General features: G+C 42.9%; 1 protein-coding gene across 6 annotated transcripts in view; it reads left to right on the forward strand.

Annotated features, from left to right (window-relative positions):
• nbl1 (NBL1, DAN family BMP antagonist) overlaps positions 1–23,998 on the forward strand; it is a 43,203-nt gene that overhangs the window by 10,146 nt on the left and 9,059 nt on the right. The window contains exon 1 of one of the 6 annotated variants that reach the window (XM_043675782.1): positions 7,355–7,865. The exons of 2 other annotated variants lie outside the window; for them this stretch is intronic. Coding sequence is in view for 1 of the 4 variants with exons in the window: in XM_043675779.1 (XP_043531714.1) it covers positions 7,881–7,951 (71 nt within the window). In the remaining 3 variants the exon portion in view is untranslated. 3 more of the 6 variants (XM_043675779.1, XM_043675778.1, XM_043675777.1) reach the window with 3 other exon arrangements.

Here is a 23,998-nt window from a genome sequence, read left to right on the forward strand (position 1 = left end):
CCCCCCGGGAGGTGCGGCTCTGAGCTCCTCTCGGACCTGCCCCGCCCTGTTGCAGTGAGCAGAAAAAGGCCGAAAATGCCCCCCCCCCCATCCTCAAACCGAGGTTTCCAATTTGAATTTTTTTTTTAAACCGACCAAACGTTGAGTTCAGTTGAATTGTGCATTTCAAAACAAAAATCGGCTTTATCTCCCCCACCCCACAGCCCGGCTGGGAGAGAATATTGGAGGCTCCTGCTCGCTTTTGACGTCTTCCAGGAGAGTCTCAGTGAATGTTCAGTCTCTGAGCTACACTTTCTCGGGACTCCTGTCAGTATCTGCGCTGAATGTTTTTATTGAGAAATCTGCCCATTTCTTTACTTTTAAATTGACTGGAATTGCTTTCCGAGGAACGTTGTGTTACTGGGAATATATTTTTCACTTCAAAGCCATTTTGTAATGTTTGAAATTTCAAGTTCTCCATATAAAACATTAAGGTGAATGTGTAATCAAGGAGATTGGAGCAACAGTTCGGGGCTGAAGCTGTCCTAAACCTGCAAACATACCGCAGGTTACAATTCTGGCTCATTATTGTATTCTTTGATAAACCAGCTCCGATTTACTGCTCCCCGACGATTTCATCCTGGGTATGATTTGGGTTTCTTTTTTCTCCTGATCCCTGCTGAGGGGAATTTTCTTTATAAAATGTTCAGTGCCGGCCGAGACCCTGGGCTGTACTGATTATTCAAGGATGCTTCCTAAAGGTTTCACTCAATCTTCAGGTTCTGATTCCACATCGGCTATTTAAAACAAAACTGCTCTCCCTCCCCCCCAACCTCCTGCCTTGAACGCAGGCTGGAGAATGCTGCAGTCCTGATTTAAGTTCGGACCAGATCCCCCCCCCCCCCCCGGGTGGTATCACTCCTCCTCCAAATGTAATAAATTATTCTGAAGCCACAGCTCAACTCCAAATCTGATTACACTTCCTCACCCTTTTAACAATCGCTTATGTGCCTCTCCCCCTAACTACCTTGCCCGTTTCTAACTGGAAGAGGGAGCTGACAAAATCCACATTATTTTGTTTCAACAATCGGGTTGGATGAACTTAAAACCCTACCCCCCCCCCCCCCCCCCCATGCTATATGCGTGAGCCCCGTGGAAAAAAAGTGCAGAGTTTTTAAAATTGAGTTCAAAACTTCTTTCACGTTTATCAAGAATCTCTAAACTTCTAACAGACTCAATCCTCAGTTTTTGTATTTAAAAAATCATTAAACAGGAAGAAGCGCTTTGGACGGAGGCTTTTTATGAACTGGATTCTTAATGTCATCCAGTAATTTTTCATTATTTCCAATAATCTGGCTCACTAGTTCACTTAGAACATATCATCCTGGTTTAGGTTTCCCCGGCTTTTTTCTTTAATCAGTAACTAAACATTCTCAAAGAACCTCAGCAATTGAACTAATTTCTCTACCTCTTTTAGATCTCTACTACTTTACTAAATTTTTGAAGCTTGTTCTAAGAATTTCCTTTCTCCAATGTCGTTGCTTTTAAATATCATGTGTGTTATTTTGTATTAATCTGCGTTTCAAACAGCGGAATTGTTTAATATCTAAGCCTCTCCTGTCTAAGGGCAAGTTAAAACTGGAAAGCAGTTCAGCTTTACCAAGGCCTGACAATAAGAGGCTCATTTTGAGATATATTTCTTCCTCCAAAATCTGACTGAGGCCCTCTGCTGGTCTGTGATTTTATTGCCCACTTTCTGACTTGCTCCAGTTTCAAGGCCCAGTTTGTCCCTGATAGTAATATCTCGAGTGGGTAATACGTGGAAAATATGGTTGCACCACGTTGGACCCAAGGAAATACCAATTGATAACCATTCTGTTAGTACTGCGATCATCCGGCTTCAGCCAAGCCATTGGAGGTCTTCACAGCTGATTGTTCTCTACAACTTCTCTGTCGCTGTCCCTTCCTCATTCCTTAGGCAAAAGTGAGGACTGCAGATGCCGGAAACCAGAGTTCAGATTAGAGTGATGCTGGAAAAGCACAGCAGGTCAGGCCGCATCCAAGGAGCAGGAAAATCGATGTTTCGGGCAAAAGCCCTTCATCAGGAATAGAGACAGGAAGCCTCCGGGGTGGAGAGATAAATGGGGGTGGGGGGGGGGTGGGAGTGGGGAGGGGGTGCTGGAGAGAAGGTAGCAAAGAGTACAAACAGGTGAATGGGGGTGGGGATGGAGGTGATAGGTCAGAGAGGAGGGTGGAGTGGATAGGTGGGAAGGGAGATTGGCAGGTAAGACAGCTTATGAGTACAGTGCTGAGCTGGAACTGGGGTAAAGTGGGGGGAGGGGAAATGAGCAAACTGGTGAAGTCCACATTGATGCCCTGGGGTTGAAGTGTTCCGAAGCGGAAGATGAGGCGTACTTCCTCCAGGCGGCGGTGGAGGAGGCCCAGGACCTGCATGTCCTCGGCAGAGTGTTTGTGGACAATGATTTCCAGGTGCCAGCAGGAGTGGAGAGGTCGTTCCTTTCCATTTGACAGAAGATGGATAAGTTAAAACATCTGGAGTTAGGAAACTGCCTTCCCAACAAATGCTGTTGGCTGGAGAGTACTTATTCGGCTCGCTACTCGTATCAACCCCATCACCTTGTTCCATGACCATATACGTTCCTCATTTGCACCTAACTATCCAACTCAATTTTAAAACTTTTAAAGTAACTTCCACTACCCTCTTCAAGTAAAACATTGAAGATTGGGACAGCTCACTGAGTGAAAACAATTCTCCTCCATTGCCTCACCCCTTTTTTTGACAATGGTTTTAAATCTGCAGCCTTTAGATTTTATGAATTGCAAGGAAGTGACGATGGAGTCATTAATTGACTTTCCCTCTGCTTCCTAATGCTTTTCCTCCTGCAGGACCTAGCAGAGGTTTGTGTTAATTCTGAGGGCCAAAAGCCTGCATTGGCCAAAGAATGTGAAAGATTGAGGGGCAAAGGACTACTCCTGCTGTGAAAAACAGATCACATTAAACAGAAAAATAGATCGCAAGTGATCTCCTAGAATAAGTTGGATCACCTATTGAGGTTTAATAGGAATATTCTGAATGTTTCCCCCAATGAGCTTAGTCCTGCCCCTGTTTCTCTAGCATTTCCAGGGAATTTCTTGCTGAGGGAAGGAGTGTATGGATTGTACTGTACAGAGTGTCACAACTGTATGAGATAGCCTCCATGGTCCAGCTGGTCTTTTCCTAGACCTCCTTCTTGTGACACAGGGTGTTAAATATTCTCATTGAGAAATGAGATGAAGGTGCAGAGTGCAGGGTATTAACACACTTGCAGAAAGCAGGAGAGGTGAGAATCAGGAGAGGGTGATTAGATGGTGCTTACAAAGATTGGGTTTGAAGTGAATTGTAGATCATTGCAAACTGGAGGGACTGAGTGGTTTCATTAGCTCTGAGCAGGCAAAGTGTTGATACAGCGTTATGGTTACTGAAGAGACAAAATAAGGGTCAGTCAGCAAAGCTGGTGAATTCAGCGTAAGATATATACATGTGCAACAAACAGGAATTGACGAAATGTTCTAAAATGAAAGGATTATGAAACAGGAAATAATATGGTGATGGTGTTAAAGATGCACTGATTGTACATGTTAACTGTGATAATACAAACCTGTACCACTATCCAACTTAAAAATTTATCTCTAGAGGGTTAGAAAGTATTGACACACAGCTTTGACTGAGTTTATTATAATATGACTGACAATAAGTGTTCCAATAATGATCCATGTCAGGCTAAACTTAATTCTTCCAAATAAAACAATGGTTTGTATTCACTGTTTGAGTTGAACTGCAATACCATAGAGCGTCTCCCTGTTCCACGAGAAGAATTGCTGAGAATTGAGGTAATGTAGACTACCTGCACAGGGGTGATTGAGGAGACAAGTACATGGACCTTTTCCAACTTGCAACTCTTCCCCCACCCCCTCCAGATGAACTCTCCTAAGTGACAGGATGAGGTCTGGGAAGAAATGCCTGCAGATGGAAATCATTGCACTCCAAAGTACGGAGAAGAGAAACAATGTGGGCTGTCATTGTGAATGATGCATTTGTTCTCCAGCTGAGCTGAGCTAATCCTTGTGCAGCAGCAGTTGGTTGTAGGTAGCATAGTAGTAATATCAGTGGTTTAGTGATCCAGAGTCCCAGGTTAATGTTCTAGAGATACAGGTGCCTGGTGGCTTTTTTTTAAGCTCCAAGAGCCCCTGCCACTCTATTTTTCTTTTTTTTTGAAGCTCTGGCACTCTTGTTTTTTTTATATATATTTTCTTTCCTCCGCACTACCGCCTAACTGCGCTAGTGCTTATTTTTTTCCCCAGCACCCATGTTGTGTGTGCAGGTGTGAGACACAGTGAAAGACACACAGTGCACAAATCTTTATTCAAATTTCCAACACCAAGAAGAAAGGGAACACCCGAGTGGCCAGTGACAAGCAGTGCCCTTCACATCAAAGGGCAATGCTGCATGATCAAACAGTGAAGGGGAGGGCAGGGATTAAATCAAAATAGAATTGGAGGGGGAAATAATGCACTCCACTCCCTGCGGTGCCCATCTCTCCCTGAACAACTCCAGGGTGTCGGTGGATACCACGTGCTCCTTTTCCAGAGACACCTGGGCTCTACGGAACCGCGGAAGAGGGACAGGCAGTCGGCCCTAATGTCCCCCTCCACGGTCCACTGCATGGACCTATTTATGGTTAGTTTGGCCATTCCCAGGAGCAGACCCACGAGGAGGTCTTCAGAACTGCCCTCCCTCCTCCGTACTGGGTGCCCGAAGATCAGGAGCGTGGGACTGAAATGCAACCAAAAGCAGAGGAGGAGGTTTTTGAGAAAATCAAAAAGGGAGTGCAAACACCCACATCCAATATATACATGGTCCACAGACTCCTCAGCACCACAGAACAACCTGATGGCTTTTAAATGCAATTAAATAATAAATCTAGAACTGAAATCTAATCTCAGAAAAGGTGACCATTGATTGGCACAAACAGCCAATTCCCTGGTTCACTAATGTCCTCAAGCAAGGAAATTAACCATCCTTACCTGGTCTGATCTGCATCTGACTCTAGACTTAACAGGTCATTCAATTCAATGGTAATTGAGATGGGCGACAAATTCTGATCCTGCCAGTGACACCTGCCTCCCATGGCAGAATGTTTTTAAAAAGCCTTCAACAGCCTCCATTCTTTGGAATTGTCTCCCTAAACCCGTTTTCCTCCTGCTTTCTCCAACTTTCTTTTCAAAACCTGTCATTTCAACAAAACTTTTAATCACCTCTTCTAAAGCTGCTCAGTATCACTTTTTATTCTGTTTACATATCTTGACATGCTCTCCATGTAAAAGACATTGCAGAAATGCATTATTAAGATCATTGACTGTTGTGTTGTGATGGGTGGACTGACAGAATGGCATCGGCTCCTGGAATAAAAGCAAAATACTGCCAATGGTGGAGGTCTGAAATATAAAAAAAACCTGAAAATCCAAGTGAAAGTCAACAGTCTGGCTTCATCTGTGAAGACAGAAACAGAGTGAATGTTTTGATTCCAATGACTCTACTTTGGAATTGCTATATGGCATTTACCACTGTTTACTTTGGAAAACCTCTATAATGAGATCCCACTTCTACTCCTTAGTCCAGCAATAGTGTTGAATTTTGTGTGTCTTCTGTGAAATGTCTTGGGATGTTTTACCATGTCAAAGGCTCGATAGAAATCCAAGTTGCCTCCATCCTTGGTTGTGATATAATCAGCCCTCCTTTCACTCAGTTTGCACTGTTGATTATAAGAAATAGATATTCCTATAGAAAGGACACAGCAGAAATCCCAACTCCACCCTCCCCCCAAAATCATAGCATTGTTCTTGCCAGTTCAGTATGAGTTCCAATCCCATTCTGCCAACTGTCTGAATTTAATTCCAATTATATGCCTGGAATTGTCATGGTGAGTATGACAACCATAGCTATGCTAAAAAAAAATCTATCTGGTTCACTCATGTCCCTTATGGAAGAAAATTGGTCATCATTACCTGGTTTGACTTGAAACCAATGTGGTTGATTCTGAATAAGGATCTCTGGACTCGAATCAGTAACCCTGCTTTCTCTGCACAGATGCTGAGTTTCACCAGCGATTTCTGTTTGTGTTTCAGATTTCCAACACCCGCAGTTCTTTGATTTTAGTTCAAGGCAAATAGGAATGAGCGACAAATGTTAGCACAGGCCTACAGCCCACGAAATAATTCAGATAAAAAAGTCCAATCCTGCAAGTTGTAATTTGAAGAGCTGCTGGACTGCAGATAAGGAAGTGTCTGCAGGTGTAGAAAGAGAGAGAGAGAGAAAACAAACCCTCCCTCGTTTTTGTGTGCGAAACTGGCCCTAAACTTCAGAGCTGAGCTGCTGTTGTGTAGCCGCTCCCAAACTCTGGCCTCCGAGCAACTGCTGCATGTATGAGTCACCTCCCCAAGCGAGTGACTCACGATCCGGCTCGCTGATTGCCCGATCCATTCCAGCCTCAACCGACCCCTTAACACCAAACAAAAAAAACCTGGGGCAGTCAGATGGTAATATCTCACACACATGACAAGTTTATCAGTGGGAGCTGGAATCACTGTCCTCGCTCCAAAAGATTAATTGCTGCATTGGAAAGTGAATTCGCGGAGATCCAACTGACACGTGGTTGCCTGTTGGACTTGGACTCAGAAAGCACCTCCAGTTTGGATCCTCCTCCTTCGACATGTTTGGATGCAGTGTTGTACGGGCTTGGATGAAACAATTGCAGTTTCATTGGTTAGCACTGCTGCCTCACAGCACCAGGGTCTCAGGTTCGATTCCAGCCTCGGGTGACTGTCTGTGTGGAGTTTGCACATTCTCCCAGTGTCTGCGTGGGTTTCCTCCCACAGTTACAAAGATGTGCAGGTCAGGTGAATTGGCCATGCTAAATTGCCCATAGTGTTAGGTGCATTAGTCAGAGGGAAATGGGTCTGGGTGGGTTACTCTTCGGAGGGGAATCTAACTAGTTGATGATATGACTATCTATAGAGCTAGGTGACTTTCTGTGCTGGAACTAAATTTGATAGCAGACGGATTGAGGCTTGTTCCCAGTGTGCATTGGTTCGAACCAAGTAGTCTCGATTAAAACCATCTTGCATTTGAAATGTTTAATGTAAACACAGTGGAGACATTTTGTTTTAATTTGATTTTGCAACAGACAGAACCTTAATTTATGGTAAAATATGCAGTCGAGGAAATGAAATGTTAATAAAATTCACAAAACTATAACAAAATGAATCGGGTAAGGATCCCACAGACTGGTAAATGGCTCTAATTACACCGTCTGATATTGTTCCGCTGCTATAACCCAGTTCTGGGCTTGGAGCTGGTGTTGTGTTCGTCTAATACCTGTTTTCAAAACATTGATTTAACCAGAGTTCTGGGGTCAGGCAGCACTCGGAGACTCGGGCATTAAGGAACTAATTGAACAGCAGACTGCCTCGGGTCATGAGACGGGGTCCGTTCACATGGAGTCGGACAGCACAATGCTGCAAATAGCAAGCAGCCCTCAGCAAGAATTGCTGCGCCAGGTTCGGAATCGGTAACATGAGACAACGGGGACACTGGAGACGCTGAATATTTCTCATGGCTCTCCACGCACTGCAATCTTCCCAAATATAGGAATTTATCTGAGTGGACACACTGCTGTCTGGAAATGCCTTCCTTTTCTGAAGCCGCAACGAACATGAAGATTGTTTGGAAAGTTTGACTCTTTTAACCTCAATCAGTGCAAGTCCAGGACATGAATAATTATTGGCCCACAGTCATCATGGATTTGGCTCGTACAACGTGTTTTCAAGTCAGTTATTTCAACATGTCTCAACAAGATACTGCAAGATTGCTTATTTCAAATAATCAAAGGCAGTTTCCTTTAATTTACAATATGGAAGTATTCAACTTCGCTTTAGTTTGGATTTTTGGTAAATTTCAATGCGATAACCGGACACTGAGGCTTGGCCTTTCCCATCTCCACTTGGAGTTTGGCCTAAAGTGTTAGCTCTGTACTGTCTCACTCTCAGTATTGATCAGTCTGTACTGTCTCACTCTCATGATTGATCAGTCTATACTGTCTCACTCTCAGTATTGATCAGTCTATACTGTCTCACCCTCAGTATTGATCAGTCTGTACTGCCTCACCCTCAGTATTGGTCAGTGTGTACTGCCTCACCCTCAGTATTGATCAGTCTGTACTGTCTCACACTCAGTATTGATCAGTCTGTACTACCTCACCCTCAGTATTGATCACTCTGTACTGTCTCACCCTCAGTATTGATCACTCTGTACTGTCTCACACTCAGTATTGATCAGTCAGTTCTGTCTCACTCAGTATTGATCAGTCTGTACTGTCTCACTCTCAGTATTGATCAGTCTGTACTGTCTCACTCTCAGTATTGATCAGTCTGTACTGTCTCACCCTCAGTATTGATCAGTCTGTACTGCCTCACCCTCAGTATTGATCAGTTTGTACTGTCTCACACTCAGTATTGATCAGTCTGTACTACCTCACCCTCAGCATTGATCAGTCTGTACTACCTCACCCTCAGTATTGATCAGTCAGTTCTGTCTCACACTCAGTATTGATCAGTCTGTACTGTCTCACTCTCAGTATTGATCAGTGTGTACTGCCTCACCCTCAGTATTGATCACTCTGTACTGTCTCACCCTCAGTATTGATCAGTCTGTACTGTCTCACCCTCAGTATTGATCAGTCTGTACTACCTCACCCTCAGCATTGATCAGTCTGTACTGTCTCACCCTCAGCATTGATCAGTCTGTACTGTCTCACCCTCAGTATTGGTCAGTCTGTACTGTCTCACTCTCATGATTGGTCAGTCTGTACTGTCTCACTCTCATGATTGGTCAATCGGTACTGTCTCACTCTCATGATTGGTCAGTCTGTACTGTCTCACTCTCAGCATTGATCAGTCTGTACTGTCTCACTCTCAGTATTGATTAGTCTGTACTGTCTCACCCTCAGTATTGATCAGTCTGTACTGTCTCACTCTCAGTATTGATCAGTCTGTACTGCCTCACCCTCAGTATTGGTCAGTCTGTACTGTCTCACTCTCATGATTGGTCAGTCTGTACTGTCTCACTCTCAGTATTGATCAGTCTGTACTGCGTCACTCTCAGTATTGATCAGTCCGTACTGCCTCACCCTCAGTATTGATCAGTTTGTACTGTCTCACCCTCAGTATTGATCAGTCCATACTGCCTCACCCTCAGTATTGATCAGTTTGTACTGTCTCACCCAGTCTATCCTGTCTCACTCTCAGTATTGATCAGTCTGTACTGCCTCACCCTCAGTATTGATCAGTCTGTACTGTCTCACCCTCAGTATTGATTAGTCCGTACTGTCTCACCCTCAGTATTGATCAGTCCGTACTGTCTCACCCTCAGTATTGATCACTCTGTACTGTCTCACCCTCAGTATTGATCAGTCCATACTGTCTCACCCTCAGTATTGATTAGTCAGTTCTGTCTCACCCTCAGTATTGATCAGTCTGTACTGTCTCACCCTCAGTATTGATCAGTCAATTCTGTCTCACCCAGGAGCAGTGAGGACAGCAGATGTTGGAGATCAGAGCTTAAAAATGTGTTGCTGGAAAAGCGCAGCAGGTCAGGCAGCATCAAAGGAGAAGGAGAATCGACGTTTCGGGCATAAGCACTTCTTCAGTACTCCCCTCAGTATTGATCATTTTCTACTGTCTCACCCTCAGTATTGATCAGTCTGTACCACCTCACTCAGTATTGATCAGTCTGTGCTGCCTCACCCTCAGTATTGATCAATCTCTACTGTCTCACCCTCAGTATTGATCAGTCCATACTGTCTCACCCTCAGTATTGATCACTCTGTACTGTCTCACTCAGTATTGATCAGTCTGTACTGTCTCACCCTCAGTATTGATCACTCTCTACTGTCTCACTCAGTATTGATAATTTTGTACTTTCTCATCCTCAGTATTGATCAGTCTGTACCACCTCACTGAGTATTGGTCAGTCCATACTGCCTCACCCTCAGTATTGATCACTCTGTACTGTCTCACCCTCAGTATTGATCAGTCTGTACCACCTCACTCAGTATTGATCAGTCCATACTGCCTCACCCTCAGTATTGATCAGTCTGTACTGTCTCACCCTCAGTATTGTTCACTCTGCACTGCCTCACCTTCAGTATTGATCATTCTGTACTGTCTCACCCTCAGTATTGATCAGTCAGTTCTGTCTCACCTAGGAGAAAGTGAGGACAGCAGATGCTGGAGATCAGAGCTTAAAAATGTGTTGCTGGAAAAGCGCAGCAGGTCAGGCAGCATCAAAGGAGAAGGAGAATCGACGTTTCGGGCATAAGCACTTCTTCAGTACTCCCCTCAGTATTGATCATTTTCTCCTGTCTCATCCTCAGTATTGATCAGTTAGTACCATCTCACTCAGTATTGATCAGTCCATATTGTCCCACCCTCAATATTGATCAGTCTGGACTGTCTCACTCTCAGTATTGATCAGTCTGTACTGTCTCACCCTCAGTATTGATCAGTCTGTACTGTCTCACCCTCAGTATTGATCAGTCTGTACTGTCTCACCCTCAGTATTGATCACTCTCTACTGTCTCACTCAGTATTGATAATTTTGTACTGTCTCATCCTCAGTATTGATCAGTCTGTACCACCTCACTCAGTATTGATCAGTCTGTACTGCCTCACCCTCAGTATTGATCATTCTGTACTGTCTCACCCTCAGTATTGATCAGTCAGTTCTGTCTCACCTAGGAGAAAGTGAGGACAGCAGATGCTGGAGATCAGAGCTTAAAAATGTTGCTGGAAAAGCGCAGCAGGTCAGGCAGCATCAAAGGAGAAGTAGAATCGACGTTTCGGGCATAAGCCCTTCTTCAGTACTCCCCTCAGTATTGATCATTTTCTACTGTCTCATCCTCAGTATTGATCAGTTAGTACCATCTCACTCAGTATTGATCAGTCCATATTGTCCCACCCTCAGTATTGATCAGTCTGTACTGTCTCACCCTCAATATTGATCAGTCTGGACTGTCTCACTCTCAGTATTGATCAGTCCCTACTGTCTTACCCTCAGTATTGATCAGTCCATACTGCCTCACCCTCAGTATTGATCAGTCCATATTGTCTCACCCTCAGTATTGATCAGTCCCTACTGTCTCACCCTCAGTATTGATCAGTCCATACTGTCTCATCGTCAGTGTTGATCGGTCTGTACTGTCTCACCCTCAGTATTGATCAGTCTGTGCTGCCTCACCCTCAGTATTGATCAGTCTCTACTATCTCACCCTCAGTATTGATCCGTCCCTACTATCTCACCCTCAGTATTGATCAGTCCGTACTGCCTCACCCTCAGTATTGATCAGTCTGTGCTGCCTCACCCTCAGTATTGATCAGTCCATACTGTCTCACCCTCAGTATTGATCACTCTCTACTGTCTCACTCAGTATTGATCACTCTCTACTGTTTCACCCTCAGTATTGATAATTTTCTACTATCTCATCCTCAGTATTGATCTGTCTGTACTGCCTCACTCAGTATTGATCTGTCCGTTCTGTCTCACCCTCAGTATTGATCAGTCCGTACTATCTAACCCTCAGTATTGATCAGTCTGTACTGTCTCACCCTCAGTATTGATCACTCTCTACTGTCTCACTCAGTATTGATCAGTCTCTACTGTTTCACCCTCAGTATTGATAATTTTCTACTGTCTCATCCTCAGTATTGATCAGTCCATACTGTCTCACCGTCCGTGTTGATCAGTCTGTGCTGTCTCACCGTCAGTATTGATAATTTTCTACTGTCTCATCCTCAGTATTGATCAGTCTGTACCATCTCACTCAGTATTGATCAGTCCATACTGTCTCACCGTCAGTGTAGATCAGTCGGTACTGTCTCACTGTCAGTATTGATCAGTCTGTACTGACTCACCCTCATTATTGATCACTCTGTACTGTCTCACTCTCAGTATTGATCAGTCTCTACTGTCTCACCCTCAGTATTGATCAATCTATACTGTCTCACTCTCAGTATTGATCAGTCCATACTGTCTCACCGTCAGTATCGATCAGTCTCTACTGTCTCACCCTCAGTATTGATCAGTCTCTACTGTCTCATCGTCAGTATAGATCAGTTGGTACTGTCTCACTGTCAGTATTGATCAGTTTGTACTGTCCCACCCTCAGTATTGATCAGTCTGTACTGTCCCACCCTCAGTATTGATCAGTCAGTACTGTCTCACCCTCAGTATTGATCAGTCTGTACTGTCTCACCCTCAGTATTGATCAGTCTGTACTGTCCCACCCTCAGTATTGATCAGTCCGTACTGTCTCACTCCGTATTGATTAGTCTGTACTGTCTCACCCTCAGTATTGATCAGTCTCTACTGTCTCACTCTCAGTATTGATCAGTCCGTACCGTCTCATTCTTAGGAGAAAGTGAACACTGCAGATCAGAGTCGAGAGCGTATTGCTGGAAAAGCACAGTAGGTCAGGCTGTATCCGAGAAGTAGGAGAATCAACTTTTCAGGCAAGAGCCCTTCATCAGGAATGAGACTTGTGAGCCGAGGGGATGGACAGAGAAATGGGTAGGTGTGGGGATTAGAGTGCGATAAGTAGATAGACGTGGGGGTAATGTTGGTAGGTCGGAGAGGAAGGTGGAGCAGTTAGATGGGAAGGAAGATGGACAGGTCATGGGGGTGGTGCCAAGTTTGAAAGTTGGATTTGGGATAAACTCAGTGGAGGGGAAGTGAGGAAACTGGTGAAATCCACATTGATGCCATTTGGTTGGAGTGTTCCAAAGCGGAAGAGGTGTTCTTCCTCCACGCATCGTGTGGTTTGGGTGTGGTGTTGAAGGAGGCCCAGGACCTGTATGTCCTTGGCAGAGTGGGAGGGGGAGTTGAAGTCTTCGGCCACGGGACAGTGGGGTTGATTGATGCGGGTGTCCTGGAGATGTTCTTTGAAGTGCTGTGCAAGTAAGCGTCCTGTCTCCCCAATATAGAGGAGACCGCATTAGGAGCAACGGATACAGTAGGTGATGTGTGGAAGTGCAGGTGAAATTTTGATGGGTTGTGGAAGGCTCCTTTGGGGCGTTGGATGGAGGTGAGAGGGGAGATGTGGGCGCAGGTTTTGCAATTCCTGCAGTGACAGGGGAAGGTCCCCGGAGGGGACGGTGGGGCATGGACCTGACAAGAGAGTCGCAGATAAGAGTGGGGAGGGACGTATATCTCTGGTGGTGGGGTCTGTTTATTGGTGGCAGAAATGGCAGATGATGACTTTCCACCCCGCCACCCTCCATAGCACCTACACCCTTGTACCCCACCCCTCCAACCACCACAAGGACAGAACCCTAGCCCCCGGGCCTTACCTTCCACCCCACCAACCTCTGTTTGCATTGTGTCATACTCTGCCATTTTCGGCACCTACAAACGGTCTGTACTATGTCACACTCAGCACTAAACGTTTTTACTGTCTCACTCTCAGTATTGATCGTTCTAAGTGTCTTAATTATTGCTCATACACATCACTGGACCCATATTGCACAGCAAATCAGAATGCCCAGAAACAACATTTTTAATATCCTTTTTTTCAATGTGCTTTTTGATTTTCTTCTCTTTTGTGTCTTTCCAACCATTTTCCAAACTCAAAGATGTACATTTTCATGTCCATTGAAGCTCCCAGTTTATAATAGATGTCCAGTAAGATCTTCCAAATGGATTGGAATAATTTGACCACCTGCCTCTGATGTTTGAATGTGCTGTGAATCTCAATCTCGTGCTGTCGTATGGGGAGTGGTGGTGCACGAGAAAGGGGGCGATTGCAGTTTGGAGTATGGATGAGATGTTTGTACATGCATGTCTTAGCGTTTCAGTACTCAGCAACTGGCAGACAACAGAGTATTGTGACAGAGCTTGGCTTTTTATTAAAAGTCTAGTAGTTTGGGGAAACTACTCATGCTTTTTTGAAGCTAAGTTTTTTCTATGAATACTCTTTGTCTTCAGTAAATAAAAGTTTGCTATGATGATTCACAAAACCCTTCATTCCTTGTGACAAGATTTGCATAACCTCTGATTGATGGAATCTCAAATCATGACTGTGATCCTATAGCCAATCTCCAAAAGGGATTTCCCATTCCTCACAATGTACTTCATCTTTACTCTTTGCTCCATTCTGTGCTTCAGCCCATGCCCCGTGTCCTGACCAAGGGGGCAGTCACATCGCCAGTTTCTAGCCCTTCAGTATAAATTGATAGAATAGGATTCCTGCTAAAACATTAATGATTTACTTTATGGGTTGTCTGAGAGGCAATCTCAGTCCCAAGTAACTGAGTAAATAAATTGGTGACATTTTCCTATGATGCACTGCATGATTTAAATTCTGTTCCAATGTTATTAGAAACTGGATCCAATACTCATCATTAGTGAAACTGGGTAAAAGGTTAAAATTTGTAGTGCAGGACGTTTGTCAAGATTGAAAATGAGTGAGGTCAAGCATATTCAGGAAGCAGTGTTAGCTGACTCCTAGCTTGAATTTACAGAGTCTGTGAACTGCATGAGGGAGGGACAATGAAGGGAAAAGAAAGATTCCTCAATATTGCGACATGGCAAAATACGTAGAAGACAGTAAATACTTTGACTGCAACACAAGGAGGCTTCAAAGGGACTGGGTTCTCTGTTGGGTGAACTATTTGAAGCCCAGGAGCAACTGAAGTTTACTAAGTAAGCTGAGGAGTTAGACCTGTGGGTGACTGAATCTGCAGGATGCGGATCAGCTCCTGTTTATTATTTCCCAATGTAATTTGTTGGGTTTTTGAAATAATGCTTTATTTCCCAAATCATAGGAGAAGAACAAGGCCATTCTTGAGTCTGCCCCACCAGTAAATCCATTCATGATCCATACTTCAACTCTACTTCAGAACTCCCAGCCAGCTGATTTGGTTACATGTACCAGATTACTTTTGAATTGTTGCTCAAAATTGAAGTCGTTGGGTGAATGGGCTGACAAAAGTGGCTGTTCCCCTGCTGCAGAATGGCACTTTTGTCAATACTGCCACTGAATGACTTAACATGCTTGGAAAGAATTCCCGTTGCGCATTTGAATTGCCATTGTTGAGACCTAATGCTGTGGATTTTAATCATTAGGTGGTTGACTGCCAGTGCACGACTGCATGATAGTGCCAGCAAAAACCCGACTCAGTCCAAGGTCTGAGTCTCATTAATGCATAATCAGCAACATCTGTATCTGGATGGTGGCATGATGCAGTCTGACATTGCAGTAAAATATTGGGCAGTCCAAACACAATCCTGGAAAAGGACAGGTGGGAGGGGGAGTGAACATGGAGAAAGAGGACCTGCACTTCCAGTGGTCAATATGGTTCATTTTAGAGGTGTAGCCCTCCACCCGGTCTCAAACTTTAATGCTTTTTTTAGGCTCCTGTTCCATTGTCAGGTTTTGTTCATTAAATTGTCCATAATGGGTGCTTTGCCTCATCAGTGGTGAAAGTGGCCTCAGGGTCCTGTTTACGCAGATTAGTGAAGCGCTCACAAAATGCTCCTCCGCTGCCCCCCCTAGGTGACCGCAGAAAAAATGATGGCACAACCAGAATGAGATGGTAAATTCACCACCTTCATTTTAATTCAAACATGTTCTCTTTCTATGGGATAGAAATTGCGCAAAGTCTCTCTCTCTCTCTCTCTCTCTATCACAGCTTTTTGTTGCCCATCCCTATGTCCCCTTGAATGGATGAGTTCTCTAAGCCATTTCAGAGGACAGTTAAGGCTCAGTCACAATCACTGTGAGCCTGGAGTCACACATACAACAGCACGGGTAAATATGACAGATTTCCTTCCCTCAAGGACACTGAATATATTATTCAAGTAAAAGTATCTGTTGTGAGGAGCTTCAGGGAGAAATTATATTCCATTCCTGGGCCTCTTTTGCATGGATTCCATTCACAATTGCATGAATACCATACACAGAGTTATGTATTGGCTGCATTGACTCTGTTCACAGTCTGGCACTGTGTGCTTTGAGTAATACATGTTAACCTTGGTGAAGTGGTATTTGTACAGAGCTCTCTCATTGTTTGTGGAGTAGGAAATAATGAGGAAATTAGCTCTTTTAAAGAACCAGTCCAAAGATACTTAAATGACACATTGCAACATGCTGTCTTTTGAAGGATTGTGTGCAAGGTCTTTTCTAACTAGACCTTAGGTGAACATAGAAGGGAGTGCATTGAGTGTAGATGCAGATATGGAATGGGTGCTCCTCTGTGATATTATACCTGCCAAGCTAAGATGACCCAGTATTTCAAGGCATACAATGAATCTACAAAAAAAAAGGACAAATGTGACTGGTTATAAAAAAATGGGAGACATCTGGGACAAATCTGGGAATGTGAAAAGTGTATAATCCATACCAAAAACATTAGTAGCTCCATTTCTTTTTGTGGGTTTGGAAATGTTTGTATAAGACCAGCAGTGCAGAATACTCATTAAATTTACAGCACAGATACAGACTATTCAGCCCAATGGGTCTATGGTGTTTATATTCCATATGGGCCTCTTACCATCTCACATCTATCTCTCTGCTTTCTCTTGTACTTATCCAGTTTGTCCTTCAATCTTCTCATCAGGGGATATGGTGTTAATGTAGAAAGATGGAGCTGAGGTAAAGGGTAGTCATGACTTTACTGAATTACACTCCAGGCTACTGAATGACCTACTCCTAATTTTATTTTATATCCTTAAATGTTTATTTGCTATTCACTTTCATTTGACAGTGAACGAAAAACACTCACCATTGTTTGAGTCAAGAAGTTTCTGTTCAATCCTTTTGGACTCATATGTGATGATCATTTATTTTTGGCTCCTAGTTTTGGAATTCCCAACAAGTGGAAACATCTCCACATCTATTCTCTCAAATATCTTTATAACTGTAAAGACTGCTTTTCAGGTCACCTGTGAAGAAGATTCTGAGGATATGTGAATACTCTTTTTTTTGTTTTTCCTTTGGAATTAGGAAGTACTGTATTTATAGAGAACATTAGGTCTGGAGGTGGAGTGAAACAATCATGGAATCCGTAATAGGCCAGATTGTACATAGGCTGTATTGGATTTTGTCAATCTGAGATATTGCTGAGTCATCAGGAGGACAGAAAAGCAAAGGAAGATTTCAGCCCAAGCTCCTTTTATCCAGTGTCTGCTCAGACAGCGGTATTGATGGAGGATGTGGTGCATCTTACTTGCTGCTTATCAAACCTTCTGATTGCATTATGTTGGCCAGTATTTGAGAGATCAGGAAATAAAACTAGAATGAACATTAAAGCCGTTTAATGAGCGGAAATATTCAAGTAGTTCTTTATTCAAAAATCCTGACATTTGCAAGTCTTGTCCCTGAGATGTTGGTTAAAGGTCAAGTTTCACTGTTGCTGTGTTAGTGTCAGTTGAGCTGAAAAATTGCAGAAACAGCATCCTTCCTCTTCCCAGTTCTTTATTTAGAATGGTCAAGCTCTTTATCAGATTTGTATGTCCCAGGGAGGATGGATGTTACTGCTAAACACTCAGATATATACAGTTATACACAGACACAGACCTACAGATACATATACAGAGCTATACACCACACACACATACACCGATTTACACACACACAGATATACATACGCAGATGTGCAGATACAGACAGACATAGACATACAGATACATACACAAGCTGATATACATACACAGATACACAAACACAGATGCACTCAGATAAACGTGCAGATACATAGACACACAGATACTCAGACATACAAACAGATATATACATAGATATAGACGCACAGATAAATACAGAAAAACACTGACACACACGTAGATACATACACACATGTACACACACATATACACAAACACCAATACATGATACACAAACAGATACAGGCATACAGATACACACACAAATGCAGAATTTCTACTAAGACTTTGAGAAAGGAATTTCCCTTGTGGGAAAAAACATATGTTTCTGAAAGAAAAATGTTGCCATACAATGGAAAATTCAGATTTGTGTCTTGCAGCCAAATCTGCTGCCTCCATCAAGTTGATTGAATAGAACTCAGAGTTTATATAACCTTTCAAAACAGGCCAAAATAATCAAAGGAAATGCATTTTTAAATGAGCAATAACCATGTAAAGCAATCAACTACTAGCCTGGATCTGTCAGAATAAAATAACTCAGTTATAGAGTCATAGAATGGTTATTGTACACACCATGGCCATTCATCCCATCAAGTCTGTATTGGCTCTCTATTAACCTACTCAGTCTATCTACTGTTCCCTGCCTTTTCCCCACAGCCTTGCAAAGTTTTGCTCTGCTAATAATTAGCCAATTCCTTTTTGAAAGCTACAATTGAATTTGCCTTGACCACAAAACTCAGGCAATGTATTCCAGACCCTAACCACTCACTGAGAAAGAAAGCTTTTCCTTATGTCCTATTTAGTTCTTTTGCCAAATATCTTAAATCAGAATCCTTTGGTTCTTGACTCATCTGCCAAGGGAACAGCATCTGCCTATTGATTCTGTCCAGGCCCCACATGATTTTGAGCACATTCTCTTCCCTTGATAGAACAGCCTCAGCTTCAACAATTGACCAAGGTAAAGAAGCATGTAATGGCCAGAACCATCCTGTAAATCTTTTCTATGTCTTTTTCTCTGTCATCACATCGTTCCTAAACTGTGATGCCCAGTTTCAGTCTGTAGTGAGACAGAGATAATTTCACTAATTTCAGCCATCAGCTTACTTGGCCCTGAAGCTCCAAATGGCCTGATTCTGCCTTTACCGTGTATGTAAACTTTCAATTAACAAGTAATTTAAGCTTTAAACAGAAGTGTTCCCAGTTTCTGTATGGTTTATAGACCATTCACTGTGCGGGGTATTGATGGGCAGAGTAAGGTACCATTAGACAGAACCAGACTTTTTTTGGACAGTTCAGTATGTTGGCATTTATGTTCTTCATGGAGAGGCCACATCGCCAGGTAAAGATACCACCTGAATTAGTACAGATTTGAAGAGACCATGTTTGAATTTTGATATATACTACATTAGCTGGGGATTGAAATGGAGACTCAGTAATGGTGCTGCAATTAGCATCAGTGCTTTTGCTTTCGGTAGTAAGAAGTCAACAGGATGTTTCCATGATAGCCTTCCATATAGTGAGACCTGTGTTTGAGTAGATGTCAAGTGAGAAAAAGATCAGTCTGTACTGATCAGACTCATGTTTTGTTCACAGGCAAAATGGTTAATGGATATCCTGCAGGTATTACCCATCTTTAATTGTTCCACTCCTTATGCTGATGGGCTCCCAGTGTTACATTATGGTGAGAGATGGAGATAGGTGTCCAAATTGGGATGGTGTGTGATTTGAGGAGCTTGGTCAGGATTATGTTCCCATGATCTTGCTGTCCATGCCATCCTTCATGATGGAAATTATTGAACTGGGAGGGTCCATTGAAATCCGCTTAATGGGCTGCTGTACCATCTTCAGTATATTGTGCATGTTACAACCCTAATGTGCCAGTGAAGCTGAATGGTGGACACTGATCTAAGTGGCAGGAGTTCAATGCTTCTTTTTTTACGCTCAAAAATTAACATTGTTCTTTGGATGAGAGTGGTACTTGGTACATGTAAAATCACAATTTTAGTAGAAACCTATTTGAGCTCAAGTTTCCATAACTTCTCTGGTGCGGCTGCATCTGGAGTATTGTGTGCAGTTTTGGTCGCCATACTATAGGAAGGATGTGGAGGCACTGGAACGGGTGCAGAGAGGTTTACCAGGATGTTGCCTGGTATGGTAGGAAGATCGTATGAGGAAAGGCTGAGGCACTTGGGCCTATTTTCATTGGAGAAAAGAAGGTTTAGGGGTGACTTGATAGAGGTGTACAAGATGATTAGGGGTTTAGATAGGGTTGACCATGAGAACCTTTTTCCATGTATGGAGTCAGCTATTACGAGGGGGCATAGCTTTAAATTAAGGGGTGGTAGGTATAGGACAGATGTTAGGGGTAGATTCTTTACTCAGCGAGTCGTGAGTTCATGGAATGCCCTGCCAGTAGCAGTGGTGGACTCTCCCTCTTTATGGGCATTTAAACGGGCATTGGATAGGCATATGGAGGATGGTGGGCTAGTGTAGGTTAGGTGAGCTTGGATCGACACAACATCGAGGGCCAAAGGGCCTGTACTGCGCTGTATTCTTCTATGTTCTATGTTCTAACACTAGCACAACATCTCTTCATTATAGAACTGAAATGCTTCTTAAGTAGGTCTAGCTTTTTGCCTTTATTCATGTGTTGTCTCCTGATGCAGTTTCATTTTGTCCTATTGTTTGATGTATGTGAACGCCTCTGTATTCGCTTTCTCTGTTGCATTAAACATCTTGTATTCTGGCCCCTCCAAGATGACAGCTTCTGAGAGTGAACAGCTGTACCTTATAAAATCATTCTGCCAAGTTCATCCTTCTGACATCATTGCAATGCTTCTCAGAGTTATTGTTTCAGCAACTAGAACCATAGACACCAACTGGGGTGTCTGATGCCAAGAGTGCTTTGTGGCTTCAACACAGTTCTTGGGATTTACGAAATTGGTGTATGTGTAATATAGCCCAGCATCCCATTGCTGTTACAGGAGAGAAAAACGCACTTAACATTTCAGATCAATGACCTCCCATCAGAATCTTTGATATTGAAATATTAATTTTTTTTCTCTTTTCGCAGATGTGACTTGGTCAGCTGAGTATTTCCAGCATTTTCTATTTTTATTTCAGATTTCCAGCAATATTTGGTGTTTGTATTAGGGAGAAGAAAGCAAGGACTGCAGATGCTGGAGATCAGAGTCCGAGAGTGTGGTGCTGCAAAAGAACTGTGGGTCAGGCAGCATTTGAGGAGTAGGAGAATCGATGTTTCAGGCATAAGCCCTTCATTCCTGATGAAGGCCATTTGTATTAGTGACTCAATTTGTATCGTTTGTTACTGTCTTATACTGATGAAGGCAGCAAAGGTGGAAGAGATACCTGGTCAGCCCTGTTCTGGGAAGAATTTGGACACTCTATCATCAATATCCATAGTTCCAGACTACAACTTGCCAATGAAAGTGTAGGTTGTCACAGCAACTTGGATTCTGTGAGGACTAGTTGGATTAGTCAGCTGGGTGGCTGATGTGGATCAGATTGGCGTGAGTGGCATAGATTTCGATCGGTGTTCCAGCTGGGGTGAGTTTGGGATCTGGCTCCTTACTCTGCCCATGTTGGAGACATGGTGCGGAGCCAGATTATCTTCTGGCAGAGAACTCACAAAGATGGAAATAGGTGAATTTGATATGTAGCAGACACGATGTTTCTAAGGAGAGTATAGGGGCTGGTTTATTGAAAAGGAAACAGATATCATGGAATATAAATTCTAGGGCTTTATGACATTTTGCATGGGATGGTACAGTCTATGTTGTATGTTTTAACAACCCATTGCAGATTATAACTTGTCTGTTGACGGTTTCACAACTGAAGCTCTGACTTTGATTACTGTGGCCTTTTTGGAAAACTATATAAACACCAGGCTGTTTTGCTCTATTTGGCTGATGAGGAATGTAGCTGTGACTGGTAGAGAGCCAACGTTCAGCCTTTGAGAGTTAAGGTCCTTTGTCGGTGCCAGTCCAGTTAAGTAAACATAAAGTTTCTCTGTGTGATGAAATTTAATTGCTGAGCTTTTAAGCCCCCTGCCAATTCTGACAGGACAGCCCTATCTGTAAATCTATTATGTTATTTCCATGGGAATAATATTGCATTATGCATTTGGCATTGGAGGTGGCATTTTATAACTGTCTGTCTAAATAAGGAAGTTTATCCATGGTTCACATATCTTTTGTAAAGCATTACTATTCAATTTCATGATTTATTCTTGTGTTCTGGGCAAATAGCCTGAAACAGCTTCCCACTGCAGTTTCTGGAAGGTGCAGCTTCCTTATTTATGCCATTGCTGCTTATGGAACCTGCTGAAAGGAGTTAATCAACTGGATTGGTGAGTCCTGTGCCCTTCTCCCTTTAACATGGGTTGTGATGGTGAATTGTGTAATGTGTCATACTCATGGCAATGCTCACTTACACTTACATGAGACCCATGCTTATATTATGTGAGACCCATGGTGATGCTCAGTGCATATGATGTGAGACCCATGGTGATGCTCACTGTGTGTTATGTGAGACCAATAGCAATGCTCATAGTGTGTTATGTGAAATCTGTGGCAATGTTCACTGTGTGTTTTGTGTGACCCATGGCAATACTCACTGTCTATTATGTGAAACCTGTGGCAATACTCACTGTCTATTATGTGAAACCTATGGCAATACTCACTGTCTGTTCTGTGAAACCTGTGGCAATGCTCACTGTCTGTTATGTGAGACCTGTGGTGATGCTCACTATGTGTTATGTGAGACCCATAGCAACATTCACTATGTTATGTGAGTCCAATGTGGATGCTCACTGTGTTATGTGAGACTCATGGCAATGCTCACTGTATATTATGTGAGAAACATGGTGATGCACACTCTGTTATGTGACACCAATGGCAATGCACACTCTGTGTTATGTGAGTCCCATGGCAATGCTCAATCTGTTGTGTGACACCCATGGCGATGCTCACTGTATGTTATGTGACACCCATGGCGATGCTCACTGTATGTTATGTGAGAGCCATGGGGATGCTCACTCTGTGTTATGTGAGACTCATGACAATGCTTGCCATATTATGTGAGACCCGCGGCAATGTTCAGTCAGTCATTGAGTGCATCCGATGGTGATGTTGTCTCTAGTGTTGAAATCCAAAAGTGATGCTTCCTCACTCCGGACAATTGGCACCTTCCCACAGTGACAAAATAAGATTAGAAAAGGACCCTGGTCACTGCAACTCTTGAAGAAGCAGTCTGGCTGCAGTTTGCAATGCTTGATTGAACTAGATTCCAATGATATAAAGTTAACACAGTTTAAAAATCAACTGAATAACTAGAAGTTACAGTAGTACATTAACCTTGGAATATAAACATTTTCCAATACTTCATTTGTGTTTTTTTTAATTTTTCAAGAATTGCATAGAATTGTTTCAGTGCAGAATCTTTAGGATGGGGCTGATAAATCATCATTGCTGGCAAGACCATTTGTTGCCCATCTGTTGTTGCCCCAAGCTAAATGATTTGCTTGGCCATTTCAGAGGACAGTCAAGAATCAACCACATTTCTATGAGGTTGGAGTGACATGTTACCAAGCCCGGATAAGGATGGCAGATTTCCTCTCTCTAGCCATGATGATGGTTATGGTCTCTCTTTCCCTACAGATAATCCTTACTTCTTGATATAAAGATGTTTCAGTTGATTGTATTTCCTTGTTCCTCCATCTTTTCAAGAGCTGCCTGACCATTGAACACAAATGGAACCACTAGGTTTCTATATGGGTTCTTCATGTTGTCTCTTCCCACTTTGTTGCTAAACACTTACCTACTTTTCTCAGTTCGCTACTGCCTTCCATCTTCTTTAATGGATTGAATTTTGCCATCAGCAGTAAAGCAACAGCACACACCACTGATCTTGAAGAAAGCTGCCCAAAAGGACCCAGGTACCTCTGTGGCATCAATTTGCTTCTTTCCTGACAGCTGTTTTAATCTGGTGCCATGTCAGCCTCAGTGTCAGCAGGATTTAAGCATGCAGGGTAGGCAATCAATCACATTGAAGCATTCTCATAGATGGCAAATCAATAAATAATTATGGTTGGATAAAGAGAAATTATGAAATATCATAAACAATCTTTAAAATGCATCATTCTATAATATATGGACTTTTTGTATCGAAAGGGAAAAAAAATTGACATTCCATAAATGTAAGTTAGCTTTTCAGGACCAGTAGAAT

This window comes from Chiloscyllium plagiosum, chromosome 34, assembly GCF_004010195.1.
Source record: "Chiloscyllium plagiosum isolate BGI_BamShark_2017 chromosome 34, ASM401019v2, whole genome shotgun sequence".
Taxonomy (NCBI): domain Eukaryota; kingdom Metazoa; phylum Chordata; class Chondrichthyes; order Orectolobiformes; family Hemiscylliidae; genus Chiloscyllium; species Chiloscyllium plagiosum.